Source organism: Myxocyprinus asiaticus, chromosome 13, assembly GCF_019703515.2.
Source record: "Myxocyprinus asiaticus isolate MX2 ecotype Aquarium Trade chromosome 13, UBuf_Myxa_2, whole genome shotgun sequence".
Lineage (NCBI taxonomy): Eukaryota > Metazoa > Chordata > Actinopteri > Cypriniformes > Catostomidae > Myxocyprinus > Myxocyprinus asiaticus.
In genome coordinates, this window is record NC_059356.1 from 28,617,893 (window position 1) to 28,632,344 (window position 14,452).

At 39.4% G+C, this 14,452-nt stretch overlaps 2 protein-coding genes across 4 annotated transcripts in view; both read right to left on the bottom strand.

The window, feature by feature from the left end:
* Positions 1–5,644: 5,644 nt before the first annotated feature.
* On the bottom strand, positions 5,645–8,633 carry LOC127450460 (tyrosine-protein phosphatase vhp-1-like). Its single transcript, XM_051714573.1, has 5 exons — positions 8,429–8,633; positions 8,138–8,265; positions 7,746–7,905; positions 7,400–7,523; positions 5,645–7,208 (listed from the first exon to the last, which is right to left on the bottom strand). Exons 2-5 carry the CDS (start codon positions 8,228–8,230, stop codon positions 6,095–6,097), a joined length of 1,491 nt encoding a protein of 496 aa, XP_051570533.1. The 5' UTR covers positions 8,231–8,265; positions 8,429–8,633; the 3' UTR covers positions 5,645–6,094.
* A 3,070-nt stretch (positions 8,634–11,703) lies between these two features.
* The window catches only part of LOC127450452 (AP-2 complex subunit alpha-2-like), a 48,421-nt gene continuing 45,672 nt past the window's right edge, over positions 11,704–14,452 (bottom strand). For all 3 annotated transcript variants that reach the window (XM_051714564.1, XM_051714562.1, XM_051714561.1), the window contains one exon: positions 11,704–12,993. In XM_051714564.1, the coding sequence (XP_051570524.1) occupies positions 12,916–12,993 (78 nt within the window). In that variant the 3' untranslated portion in view covers positions 11,704–12,915. The remainder of the gene's footprint in view (positions 12,994–14,452) is intronic.

The window sequence follows — 14,452 nt, forward strand, 5'->3', positions numbered from 1 at the left end:
TCTCTGATTGGCTGACGTGAATGATTCGACGAACGATTCTGCTGTTACTACGCCTATGTTGCGCTTGTATTTCCGCAATAGAAGGCGAGGCTACTTGATAAATGTGTAATTCGAGTGTCATCTTTCCCATATTTGGCAAAGGGCCTGGCTTGTCTGCATTACAGTAAACGTTTAGATATTACTTTACAAGTATAATAACTTTAAAATTCATTATCCGTGTAAATAAACGTAAAAAATAAAACATAAAAAGTAGTGAAAGTGAAAACTATGTGTTGACATTTATAGTGGTCTAGGTGTCTGTATGGACCCTGTAACGAGAGTCGGTAAGTCAGTTTCATATGGGGTTTGCGAGACTGAAAAAACTATATGAAAAGAAACCGATGGAAACTTTAAAGAATTTTAATGTAGACTTGGATTAGACCACAGACCTTCTATGAAAAGAGCCTATAAGGTTAGCAAAAGCAATGCAGGGCGGTACTCTGGAAAGGAGGCAAGAGGTCGTTTTTTTAATGGATGTCTTTGGAGGAGATGCTTCAGTGTGTTGAAAAACCTGCTTTTGTGAGGAAACAGCTAATCACTTAATGAGTTGACTGCCTGTCCGCTAATCTTTAACATGTTTTACACTAAACAATCCTTTTTTGAATTAACTATGTGTGGAGTTTACTACGATAAAATTGTTTGTTTTTTTTTTACAAGAGAAGCCGCAGGCAATCTTGCGAAGCGAGGTTAAGGTCGTTTTGTTTTTGATATTCCAGACACATTCAGCGATAACTATTAAACGGCTTAGAAAATATTTTCCAAAATAGTATTACTGTAAAACATGGAAAGCTTATAATATTCTTCAAGCTTGTTTTCATTATTTTCACTCGATATTATGAGCATTTGCCTGAAAAAGCCGTCGTAATGTGAGTTACCCCGGGAAGAGATCCTCCTGTAACAGCGGCAAGTAAGGGACCGTGGAGAAAGTGCATTTTTTTTTGTTTGTTTGTTTTTTGTAATAGCTTGGTGTGTGAACTGCATGTCCAATATAAACCTTCTATTTGTAATAGCTTTTTTGTTAAAGGAGATAGAGACACGAAACCAACGTCATTCAATAGAGTAGCATAGTGCGCAACTTTCACATCCATTCGTTTTACCCCTAGTGGTTGAACAGGGAACTGCACGCCCAAAATCACCTTTCTTTTTGTAATAGCTTTTTTGTCGAAAAGCATGGGGGTACGAAACCAGTGTTATGTCCCTGTCCATTCTGAGTCTGACAGTGAGTAGGAAGAAGAGGATGAGATTGACCCTCAGTCAGCCCCAGGACCAGCCTATCTACAACAAGCTCATCAGTAGGGAATGAGCCACCCCGTATGGCTGACAATGTTATAAGGATGCAACTAGGGCCGATGCGGATGGCGGTTACTTATGTGCAGGACATAAAGTCTTCTTTTGACATTTTTATCCCAAACACCATATAGAAAATCTTCTGGACAGCACTAAGTTTGAGAGAATTTGTGTTTTTGGAGAGAGATGGAAGGAGATGGACCAAACTCATTTACATGCATACTTTGCGTTAAAAACACAAAAAAGTTGTGGCTCCATCAGACCCACAAACATTGGGTGAATAACATAAAAATTAACACCACTCAAGGGTTAATTATCTTCATATATTTCAGATTGTGTGATTGCCTTGCATGGCTAAACCATAAATAACAGCTTGTGTATTGCCTGCATTTCACATTAATTGCAAAATGTATAGAATCTTGTACAGAAAATAACACTTTTTTTTTTATTTCTATATGCCTATACAATCTTTAAATGTGCTTAAGTTTTTACCCACAGATCACACACAACCACTTTATTCTCTTAAATCTGATGATGTCTTGTTTCATCATGTTGACACAGAAGGAGTGGTACCATCGTTTGCAGTTACTGCACTGAATCTGGTGGGGGGAAATTGTGACAATTAAACTTTGTACACTTTTTTTTATTATAACAAACATATTAATGTACAGATGAACTTTACTACATTTGTTCATACTACATTAATGACATTACAATATTAACTTCTGCATATAATCATATACACTTTTATAATTTGTGGCAGATAAAGAAATATGTGCTTTTGATTAACTTAATAAAAGTTGATTATACATTTGTTATGATGTTATTTGTAGTCAGTATGATGTTATCAAGTAGTCAGCAGGGCAACGCTTGACCTAAACCCGTAGGGAGTTAAATATATGCACCTATATGTAACAGTAATGTTTCACTCATTACTGTATGGGTCTTTCATACACAGTACTGTCTATACAATATTGTTTTTAATTCATAGCTGGGCAACAGTTAAGTATAATATACACAGATATTTACTAAATCATGCCTGTCTCCGTCTTGACAGCTTACTGCACTGCAAATCCTGTTTAAAGTTTGTTTTCCACAAATATGTTTAACCAGAATTTGGCATGTAGTACATGTACTTTGGCACTGTCTTGTTTGAATGACATGTTGCTAGCTTCCAAATCTTTTGGGATACAGCGTGTCCCCTGACACACTAGCATCTGTACCGGACAACAAAGTTTGTTGGTGATCTGAGGTATGCTATGGGCAGTTGCATATTGTATGTTGAAGAACTACATCATTACTAAAGTGTATTTATGGTCACAACAATTAGTGTAAGAAAGAAGGTTCTACACAACACATCATGTGTATAAATTCTAGTAATTATGGGAAATTGTCATTACCATTTAACCCATGCTGCAACACTTACTTAAATGTAATGAAAATGCTAAAGAAGCAGTCGTTACTGAAACTATACCTTCAAGAATTGTAGAGATGGTTGTGTTACTGGACACACTGCTAATCGATTGAAATAGTAGTTTATAGGTATTACATTTTACAATAACTTAATGTGTTCAGTAGTTGTCTATTACCAATGAAGATTCAGTGTAGTCCAACGAATAATGCTTGATTTCTATGTTATTACTTGTTACATACACAGGTATTACTGTTCTTCAATATTTGTATGCAGCTGTGTGGTAACAGCTATGACATGATCGCAACGTTGTGTGAATTACAGTGATGTGTATGTCACAGGACATATTACAAAAAGAAAGGTGATTCTGGGCGTGCAGTTCCCTATTCCACCACTAGGGATGCGTAAAACGAATGGTTGTGAAAATTGCGCACTGTCCTACTCTATTGAATGACGTTGGTTTCGTGTCTCTATGTCATTTATTAAAAAAAACCTATTACAAAAAGAAGGTTTATATTGGACATGCAGTTCACACACCAAGCTATTACAAAAAAAAATAAAATAAAAAATAAATAAATAAAAATGCACTTTCTCCACGGTCCCTTACTTGCCGCTGTTACAGGAGGACCTCTTCCCGGGGTAACTCACATTACGACGGCTTTTTCAGGCAAATGCTAATAATAATGAGTGAAAATAATGAAAACAAGCTTGACGAATATTATTATCTTTCCATGTTTTACAGTAATACTATTTTGGAAAATATTTTCTAAGCCGTTTAAGAGTTATCGCCGTTTATCGCTGAATGTGTCTGGAATATCAAAAACAAAACTACCTTGCTCCTAGTTTACGGCTCTCTCCATTCACTTGTAAGGCATCTCCAAACGGTGACTTACTGTCGTAATACGCTAATTAACCGTTACAGTCTCTGCAACGGAGGTTGGAGGATCTCTGATAGTCTCAGATGCTCGCCTCCCAGGATATGTCAAACAGGGTGTAGGGCAGGGCTCTTCAAATACCTTGAGGGGGCCAGATTATCCAGATGAAAACATGGCGGGGTCCAATCAATTATCCGTATTCATTTTAGCTAGCGCTTTTATCGCAAAAACACCATTAATACGCTGCAAATAATAATAATAATAATAATAATAATAATAATAATAAAAACATTTAGATCTGCTAAAGCCCTCTCACAATATCAACCCATATATGAAAACAATGGTCAAATAAAAATGTAATGCTGTATTTAAATTACATTTTTTTGGGGGGGAAAAAAGAGATACAATAAAATGCTTATTCTTCCATTTTCTCTATAAAGTATCATCCTATTCAGTGAAGAAAAAATTAGTCCTGCAATTATTGTGACTGCACACAATAGCACTCATTGACAAAAAAGAAAAAACTGAGTTGATGCTGTTCGTGATTAGAGCTGACTCACAGCTGTATAGAACCAAATACAATCAGGATATTTGTAGGTTCAGTTTCACATTATCATTTTTTTTACGAGCCTTACAGACCCTGACCCTGAACAGATGAAACACGATCGTTTGACACTTCAAGAATAGTGAATAAAACCAAACTTTTCAGTGCATTTCCTTCGAATGTTCAGTTTTCATAATTGATTTCTCTTTTGTTGCCTAATGTGCATATGTGCCGACAACATTTCTGTCACAACCGCGGTGATCATTTGTTACATTTGTAGATGTGACCGCACTCCATACAACTAAGCAATTTATATACATTTGATAAAAAAAAAAATAAAATAAAAAAATACATATAAAAAAAGACGCTATTAAATGCTCACCTAAACCGTGCGATCCATGTTTAGCAAAGCAGTATAACTGAACTATCGCCAGAAAAGCTTAAACTCGCGCTTCGGTCTGGACAACTGATGGCTGCTAAATGCTGTTGCACGTGCCAATGAGCGTTGTTAAACTCACCACTGATTGCTGAGGCTCGCGCTAGTGAACGCTGAGTTTTGCACAGAGAGCGCAATGGTATTTCAGATGGCGAGCCAGTTTTATCAAAAACAGTCGAAGGGCCAGACAAAGATGATTGGCGGCCAGATTTGGCCCATGGGCCGCCAGTTGACTAGCCCCAGTGTAGGGCTATGACTCTGGAGACACCCACCAGTTTAAACCCCTCCAGCTCTCACTGCAACACCCTGTTTTTCTTTTGGCCAGTCCGCCCCTGTGTCCAAGTGAGATTATTAAACCGCAAAAGGCTGCGATTTAATTACATAAACATATCATCTGCATGTGCTGCATGCTTCAAAATGAATGTGTGAAGTCGGCCGCTCATATGCTTAAATCACCTCATAATGAGCATCACACATGCTCTGGGTGTGTGTATATATAGTAGATGAAGCGTGCAGCACATACAGACTGTATATGTATATTAATGGAATCATTGCTTTTTGGGGTTTAATAATCACAATGGCTATGTAGCAAACTGGTTAACAAGAGATGAGAAACTACTGTCAAAAACACACAGAAATGCTAAAATAAAAGCTTAATTTAAATGTACACATGAAATGGGAAAAAAGGTCATGTTTAATGCAATTAAATAATAATAATATTGTATTAAAGCAAAATCTCACGTCTGTGATGTTCTGTTGTGTAGCACTTCATATGACAAAACAATGCAATGTTATGTTGAAAATTGTAATTAATTAAATAAATATATTTTCATTTGATTATTTTAAATTAATTTGATTAGACACCATTTTGATGATGAAATGTAATTAAACTGTTGAATACGGAATTTATAAGAAAAAATAAATAAAGAATACCCCTCCAAAAACCACTAGTGAGTTTTTGTTTAAATATTACAACCGTGTGGCACATAAAATGTCCTGGAAAATTGTGCATTGAAAAGAGTTAAAGTAAGCGAAAATAAAAAACGAAGAAACAGAGTAAAATAGTTGTCTTTAATGAACACTGTTTTCAGTACAAGCTATAGTGTTAAAATTCCATCCACAAAATACCCCTTTATAAATAACAATTATCAGTATATTTCAATAAATAAATTCACGGGCAGGCTGTGCATTATAACAGAACAAAATGCATGTCTCTCTGCAGACATTCAGTGATTTATACATGAGTCAGCAGCAAACAGGCACTGACTGATCAGTCTGTCAAACGGTGTCTGTCCAATAGTCTTGAATGAACATGCACTATCATCACACACTTATACATACAGTATGCTTTTATGTCCATAATGTCCTCTTCTTCATTTAAGTTCCCTCCTGTTCATTAGGGAAGTAAAGTATAATCACACTTCCTTTCTTATGCCTTGCTAAAAGAGTTCTTGTTTACACCTGTATCTTTAAATAGAGTAATCCATACCACCAGTTCCCCCTCAACATCTGTAGGGCAAAGCAGCCTGTCCCACTTTAATATGTGGACCAAGTAAGACCCCGAGCAGCATGCGTTCTCCCCAGTCCAGTATTTTGTTGATTGTTAGACTGACTGGAGACAGGGGACTCTGGTCACCATCCATACCCTCCACAGCCTCTACACCACCAATAACTTCCTTCTCTAAAAGCTCCAGTGGGGAAGTTGCGATGCCGCATGGTCCCTGGATCTGTCTCTGTGAACTTGTGCTTGAATTGTTTAATAATTTTGTTTTTGATGTTTGTTGCTCCTCATTTGCTCTGCTAAAAGAGGAGGTGGGGTTGTCTCTGTTTAGTTTACTCTTCTTTTTATGTGATCTTGAGCAGCTTTGTCTGGCTGAAGCCTGCTTGCTGCTGAACCTGTTTACCTCTTTTGGTTCTGTTCTGGTTTCTACTACAGGCATCTCCATCTTGACTCTACCCAGGCCATCGGACTCCCCCATCTGAATAACTGTAGAACTGCATGTCGAGCTCTGCTTCAAATCATTACTGTTTCCTGTTGACCCCTTCTGGTGAGTATGAGGACCTGCACTCAGTGGTGTTAGGGAAAGAGTAAGGCTTTGGCGTTTCTCAGCTAGAGAAATGCGGCCGGATGGAATTTGTAGAGAAGTAGGCTTAAGTGGGTTGAGCTTTGGTGTCTGAGATGGGATGCTGACTGGTCTTTGTAACTCTACAGGATTTGTGTGGAGACTGAGAGCTCCAAGCTTGTCTGAAAGAGATAAGGTAAACTCTGGCTTCATCACCTCATCGTGTTGGCCTTGGCTCTGAATATTTTCCACTTGGTTGTTCTTGTTCTCACAGTGTACATTTACTTTGGAATCCTCAGTATGCCCATTAATTATACAGTTGTTGTCCATGTTGCTCTGAAGGTTTAATTTAGTTAACAGCGACACTGTAGAACTGCTATTGTTTTTGTCATTGGTGGGCTGCAGGCAGTTATCCAAAGGTTCGACTGACTGCGACTGAGTGTGAAGGTTTGTGTTGTTATTATTCTTCAAAGATAGTGTTCCCTGAAAGAGCTGCAGCTGGCCCAGGAAGTTGAAGTTAGGTGAAATTGTAGGTCTGCGTTCTTTCACAAACCTAAGGAATGAGCAGACAGGGATTATTCAGTTATTTGCTCAACCGTAATTAATCAACCGTATTTTTGATAAACAGCTCAGATCAGTGCACTTCCGTTTAATCCTCTCATATACGCATAATAACACAAATTTCATAAGTCTGTCTCTTTCTATTTTAATGCACAGTCTCATTGTGCAACATAAACACATTACCTGTATGCATGGTCCAGATCCATTTTCAGACTATACATAACATAGGCCACAGCGAGTGCTGGAGACCGAGAGATTCCTGCAGCACAGTGGACCAGGACTGAGCAGCCAAGTGACATGGCCCCATCTGAAAAAAGTTCATTTGTTTTAATAAAACCATGCATTTTAGAGCATATGGTGCACTATATAGTAACAATTTTCTCACATTAGCATAAGAAAATTGTGGTGAAATGCATGACAAGCACAGTATATTTCCATAATCTTTCTATTCATCAATAGTATTAATGATGTTATGCAATTGAGATGCAAATATAAGCTGATGTAAGCAGTGGGTTTCCGGGTCCCTCACCAATGAAGTGCAACGCCTGAGGAATCCAGGGAAGCAGGTCATCCCGAAGGGAGTCGTCTATTGGGATACGGAGGTACTGGGATTGGGGTAGAAATGACGGCTGAGGACAACATCGGCTCACGCTTAGTACGTATGAGATCCCTCGGTCAGATAAACCATCCTGTGGTTGTAAACAAAGGGTAAAAAGGTGAAAAAGTTACGGAGAGACGTTATGAACGCACAACACGGACGACTGCGCCAATAGAGCAAACAGTTTTAAAATTGGTATATGAAGTAAATAACTATTTTAAGATGGGATGGGGAGGATTCTGCACTCATCCATCATGCAGATATATGCAATACAAAATAATAATAATAAAAAATATATATATATTAGAGAACTGAAAACATACCTGCGTTACATCAGTCTCTGCACCAAGGTAGAGATGCGGCAGAATACACGACAACGGCGGCCGCTCGGACTGACTGTCCCTGTAGTAAACCATATCTTTTGTAAATGTAATTAATCCGAACCTCGAACCTGTAAAGAAAGGAAATATACAGAACAACATTGTATTAGTATGACGTATCAAACAGTAGAAAAGACGGGTTTTTCAAAACTGTACCAAAATAGCAAAAATTGCATTCACAATGGCTATAAACGCGTTAGGCTTAATCACAATATACCAAAAGCTGATACTCACCGGCACTGTCAAAGTCAACAGAGTGCCCAGGGAAATCAAAAAAGGTTGGGAAAGTCCGACAAAGCTGGTGGACGAATGTGTAAACAAGCACAAGAGGAAGCGAGTAACTTGTGCTAAGAAATGTTCAATCTGCTTAATTATAAATAGTTCCGTTATCTCTCCTCTCAGAAGTTGTGCTCCCGTGTTGCTCTCCGTTCTGTCTGCGCCTCTAACATTATTTGTTGTTGCATGTCTATACCTGCGAGAGGGAGGAAAAAGATGAGGTCATCCCGTTTCCAGAAGCTAAGAATAGTACAATTGTATGTGATGTCATTTTCAGCCAATCGGCGCTCAAGGCTGCACTTTGACGCGCGCGCGGGCACGCTCTATTTGTTCGCCATCATCAATTTGCCTTGAAGAGCTCGGCATTTTTATTGTGATGAATCGGGTTTTAATTCAACGACCACTTTCTCTCTGTTGGCATTTTTAAAAGCACACTGTTCGAATGCATTTAATCAGTCAAATGAGACTTTTCTATCTTTTGATGTTTTTGTAACCAAGCTCTGTTCAACATCCCATGCGAGCAATGGTTCTCTCGAACACAAAATGCATTATTCAGAACGCTTAGCTCAGTGGACACATTTACATGTTGCCATCATAATTACATGCATTTTGCACAAGGAACTGTGCTGTTATGCTCTGTTTTATACAATTTTATGCGATGCATTCTACTAAAGATATCATTATGTTTCAATTTTTTTGTGGTCATGCACATTTCCCAGATCATTCCACTCACCTTCAGCTGCAAAACAGAACACTATGCAGTGTTGCCCTACTTACAATTAAAAATAATTTACATCCATTTATTAAACAAACTATTAATGCTAATACAAAACAACTGTCTTGTTTAATAGAGTTATTAGGTTAGGTTTTATTATTTGTCACATACATATTACATACATGTGATGTAGTGAAATGTTGTTCCTCGTCACACAGTGCAACAAACAGAACCAACAGTGAACTAAGGACATAATGATAAAAAATATAATATAGTCGACTATAAAGAAATATACAGAACTATGCATTGTGCAAAACGTTTAGTAAATTAAAATTATAGTGCAAACTGTGTGTGTGCAAAGCAGGAATATACAGACTCTCTCAAGTGTCCTCGTTCAGTAGCCGGATTGCCTGAGGATAAAAACTCCTCCTGAGTCTCTCTGTGTTGGTCCTAAGATCTGGTAGCGTTTCCCTGATGGGAGCACTGATAAGAGTCTGTATCCGGGGTGGTGAAAGTCTTTGATAATTCTCCTGGACCTTGTCCTGCATTGCTGGGTGTAGGTGTCTGTGATGCAGGGGAGAGAAGTCCTGATAGCCTTCTCCGCTGTCCTCACCACTCTGGACAGCGCCTTTCGATCCTGGCCCGTGGTGCCTCCGAACCAGGCTGTGATGCTCCCTGTGAGAAGACTCTCCACAGTGTAGAAAGCTCTCAGCACTCTATGGGAAACCTTGAACCTGGCCAGGCATCGTAGGTGGTAGAGGTGCTGGCGCACCCTTGTCACCAAGTTTGTGTGTGCTGTCCAGGAGAGGTCTTCTGTGAGGTGGACCCCAAGGTATTTAAAGCTGCTCACCCTTTCGACTGTGGCCTTATTGATCATCAGGGGGCTGTAGTTCCTCACTTGCTTCCTCCCGTAATCAATAACCATCTCCTTGGTCTTGGTGACATTCAGGAAGAGATTGTTTTTTTGACACCATATGGAGAGGACATCGACTTCCTCTAAGTAGGCCTTCTCATCATTGTTAGTGATGAGGCCTACCACCACTGTCATTAGCAAACTTCACCAACTTGTTGGAGCTGTGTTTGGCCCAGCAGTCATTGGTGTAAAGGGAGTAAAGCAGGGGGCTGAAGACACAGACCTGGGTGTCTCCAGTGCTGAGGGTGAGCGTAGAAGAAGTGTAGTTTTCCATGACCACCTGGGAGCATCAGGTCAGGAAGTCCTGGATCCAGTGGCAGATAGAGGAGTTCAGCCCCAGGTTCTGGAGCTTTTTACAGATGTGTGAGGGGACGATGGTGTTAAATGCGGAGCTGTAATCCACATACATCATCCGCATGTAGTTCCCTTTCCACTGGTCCAGATGGGAGAGGGCAGTGTGTTGGGTGTGATTAATGGCATCATCTGTGGACTTGTTGACCGGTACACAAACTGTAATGGGTCCAGACAGCTGGGGAGGGAGGAGCAGACGTAGGCTCTGACCTGTTTTTAAAGCACTTCATCACTATAGAAGTTAGTGCTACTGGACGGTAGTCATTCAGGGAGGCTGAACGGGCGGTTTTGGAGACAGGAATGACAGTGGAGGACTTAAAACATGTGGGAATGACACACTGGCTGAGGGAGAGGTTAAAAATGATTGTGAAGACTGGTGCTAGTTGGTTAGCACAGACTTACGCATATATTTTGATTATGCACAGGTGTATAAGTGTGCTGCTACTTTTAACAGTGTGCTCAGAGATAATGGCCTAGCTTGTGCTTCATGCTGTCAGCTCTCCTGATCTCCCACCCCTAAAACACACAATGAAAACACCTGGTTCGAGTATATGGCATAATTTTACTTTCACATTATTCAGTACAGAGTAAATTTAATCTAACACAGGTATCTGACAGGTTGAACAGAGATACACTGGGGCTGCATTAGCTAGCGGATACGGCATAGACACACAGAAACACACACACCATGACTGTGACTCTCTAATCAACTACAATGACAATGTCCCCAGTACTGCATCTCTGCATTGAGGGAAGCATGACCCCTTAAATTGAACTAATATGACAGTGTCCTATACATTTCATAATATTTTTTTACATGGATCACACACCACACGCACAGAATATACCACACATTCGCTCGCCACACAATGCTGACCAAAATCATTATGATCCCTGTACGTGATTGACAGTTGGCAGATGCTTTGGTCCAGTGCTCCCCGAAGCCCCTGTCCTCTAAGCCTAAGAATGTATGGTTGTGTGTACAACTGTGCGCATGTGACAAATTTCTTGCACAACTTTTCACAAACTAAGTACTTTCCCAGGTTTTATCGCTGCAAGACAAGCAAATATGTGTCTACATGGGAGGCCAGTCACCACTCAACAGAGCAAAGTTAATTGTGTGTCATGTAAGGATTTAGTTATGTGGTAACCACTATCTACTATTAATTTCAGTCAATAACTGTGCTGGAGGATGAACACACGATGTCAAAGTCCAACAGATGTTTTTTAAATTTTTTCTTTCAAGTTATTTAAAAAAAAAAAAAAAAAAAAAAATTGAGACATGTAAATGAAGGTCCACTGCTGTTGCACTCTTCATGGGGACCTGACCTTCCCTCTGCTAAACTTAGTCTTATTCTCATTCCACCCCACCTTGTTTAACACTGTATGACAAACCTGAAACGTTATGCCAATTCACTCATAGTACAGAATGCAATGTCCGAAAGAAGAGCAAAAACATTAGACCACTTAAGAATACAAACATAATGACAATATACCACTATCAACAACAACAGGGAGACATACAAATGCAACCATGAAGGGAAATCATTTACATGGTTATATATATATATTTATATATAGAGATTTGTTTTTCAATAATTTTTTTTCAGGTATGCGGTCAGGACGAGTTTTGAATACATATGACAAGAACAGGAAAAAGGGGTGGGACTATAAAAGCCTTTCCTCGCAAAGCCTCTTAAAGTGCACTGGCCATTTTTTTGTCAGAAGGACCATGGTGGCATGAATTGGAAATGCTTGTAGGATACTACTGAAATATATTTTTCTATGTACACCAATGGCTCTGGATCTGACAGACTTCAGTGGAGGAGGAAAAGGAGAGATAAAGGGATGGGGTTAGTGATTCTGGCCTCTTTAAAAGGAAGTGCCATTTCTTTTAGTGTATTGAGATCGTGTTTTTCTGTCCTGCTAACAGACTTACCCAGTCCACTCAACAACTGGCTAAAAGGGAATGTTCCAAAGAAACAGCTAATGTGCAGTCTAACACGTGTGAGTGGCTTAAGGTTGAAACTTAATGGATAAAACAGGAAAGAGGGAATGCTTCCTCAAATTGCATCTTTTTCTTTACTTTTCTCCCTCCCCCCAAACCACAATACACACCAGCAGTCAAAACAAGCACAGGAGTTGATCGTTAAACAGGCAGGACGGAGAACAGAACTATCACCATGACTCTTTCACACATGTACGAAAAAACATACACGCACTTCCTTTCATTCCATTGCTCACACATAGGTAAACATCAATAAAAACAAGGGCAGCGCTGATGATATTAACAGTAATAATAATAATCATTATCAGAAGGACAGTAATATGGCTGCCAGAGGCTGACAGCTACTTTTTCCCTTATGTATGAATGCTTTTGTGGAATCTTTATTCTGGGGTCTTTCAGGTGGAACGCTGGTCTGGTCTGGGTGTTGGTTCTAGATGGCGCTGGTCTTAGCTCACTGTCTAGAACTGTTCTGCCAGCAGCTCACAAAGACGCTTGGAGACAGTGTCCTTACTGCTGCGCAGAGTCAACCGGTACATCTAAGAAAGAACACAGGTAGTGTTTCAAATCACAAATGCAAACACAGACCACACAAATGAGGAAGACACATTAAAGGGATAGTTAACCCAAAAATATAAATTCTGTCATTGTTTACTCACCCTAATGACATTAATTTTTCGGGGGAACACCTAATACAGCCTAATACAGCCACATAATGGTGACTAAAGACCAAAGTATTTCTGTTTAGCATCTGTGCACAGTGGATCGCTAGCCTTTCAAATTCTCCACCTTTTCCCTACGTCCTGTAATGCTTAGCGCGAAATGTGGGCATTACTTCTATCAAGTAAACACAGTTGTTGTTACGGCATCCGTCCATCCATTCTTTTGTTGCAGTGTTGGGATTTTGAGGAAAGAATGCCTGATTTCATGATGACATACATCAATCACTATGTCAGTGCGTTACTGAACGATAATAAACTGCAAAAAATTCATAAAAGACAAAGAAAGCAAAAACAAAACCAGTGTTCAGTTTCTCCCAGATGCAGTTGAAATTTAAACCAAGCACAAATGCAAAGTTTCAAGCAAAATTACCCATTGAGTGCCTGTGATAGTTCAGCTTCAGATGTGTGCTTGTCATCTTGTCACCCTGCATGTTGATACTAAACACACTGAGGAAGAACCGTGAAGTTCTCGTTCTTGGGAATGTAATCACTTTTTCAAGTTGTTTGATCAGATGGTTATTTCCATTTAAATCCCTACGTATGTTTAAACTTTGTTCGGCAGGTGACTGACAGGTGAGAGGTGGTGCTTCGCTGCTGTCCAGGATGCATCAGGAAGGCATTTAAACCTCAAATGCAATGTGGCCACATGCGTTTTTGACTACCTCTGTTTGTGTTTTTTGTGAACCACTCAAAAACATTTTGCACCCGATTACGCGTCTTAATACCAGCTGTAAACGAGGTCTAAAATGACTGCAGCTGAAGCAAGCGAATGCTATAGAAAAACAACCAGCGGAAGTTGCACCCACATTCGTTTCCCCACTCAGACCCCCAGGAAAAAGGTGGATACTCCATTTGACTGTGTGCAAGGAGTGATACGGTATGAAATGTTCACGGTATGATAACCTTCACAAAAAATACCGCGGTATCACGGTATTAAGATGCCTTGCTAAAATTATTAGAAAAATACAGCAACTAAGTCAACTGACTGGATGATGGCCCAGAATGTGATGATGGGGATCTTTTCTGTATGAATAAGTAAATACATTTGAAATCTTTATAGTTCATTGATGCCGTCCTGATTTTTGAAACGCAGGCAACATTAAACATTAAAATACATAGGCCTTTATATTGTTCCAGGTATTTCCCTTAAGACGCATCTGGTGAATGAAGTAAAAACAATGTCATGTGAAATGGACAAAATTATGCAGAATTTTTTTTTATGCTGTTTTGAAATATAATAATAATGGTAAGACAGGAAAACATCCCATAATCTTGT

What these genes read in the sequence shown, in the direction of transcription:
- LOC127450460 (XM_051714573.1), bottom strand. Translation starts at nt 8,230, where the DNA reads ATGGTTTACTACAGGGACAGTCAGTCCGAGCGGCCGCCGTTGTCGTGT. An exon ending in TCAGGCGTTGCACTTCATTG is followed by an intron (nt 7,524 to 7,745) that starts GTGAGGGACCCG and finishes AACTTTTTTCAG; the next exon opens with ATGGGGCCATGTCACTTGGC. An exon ending in GATCTGGACCATGCATACAG is followed by an intron (nt 7,209 to 7,399) that starts GTAATGTGTTTA and finishes CTCATTCCTTAG; the next exon opens with GTTTGTGAAAGAACGCAGAC.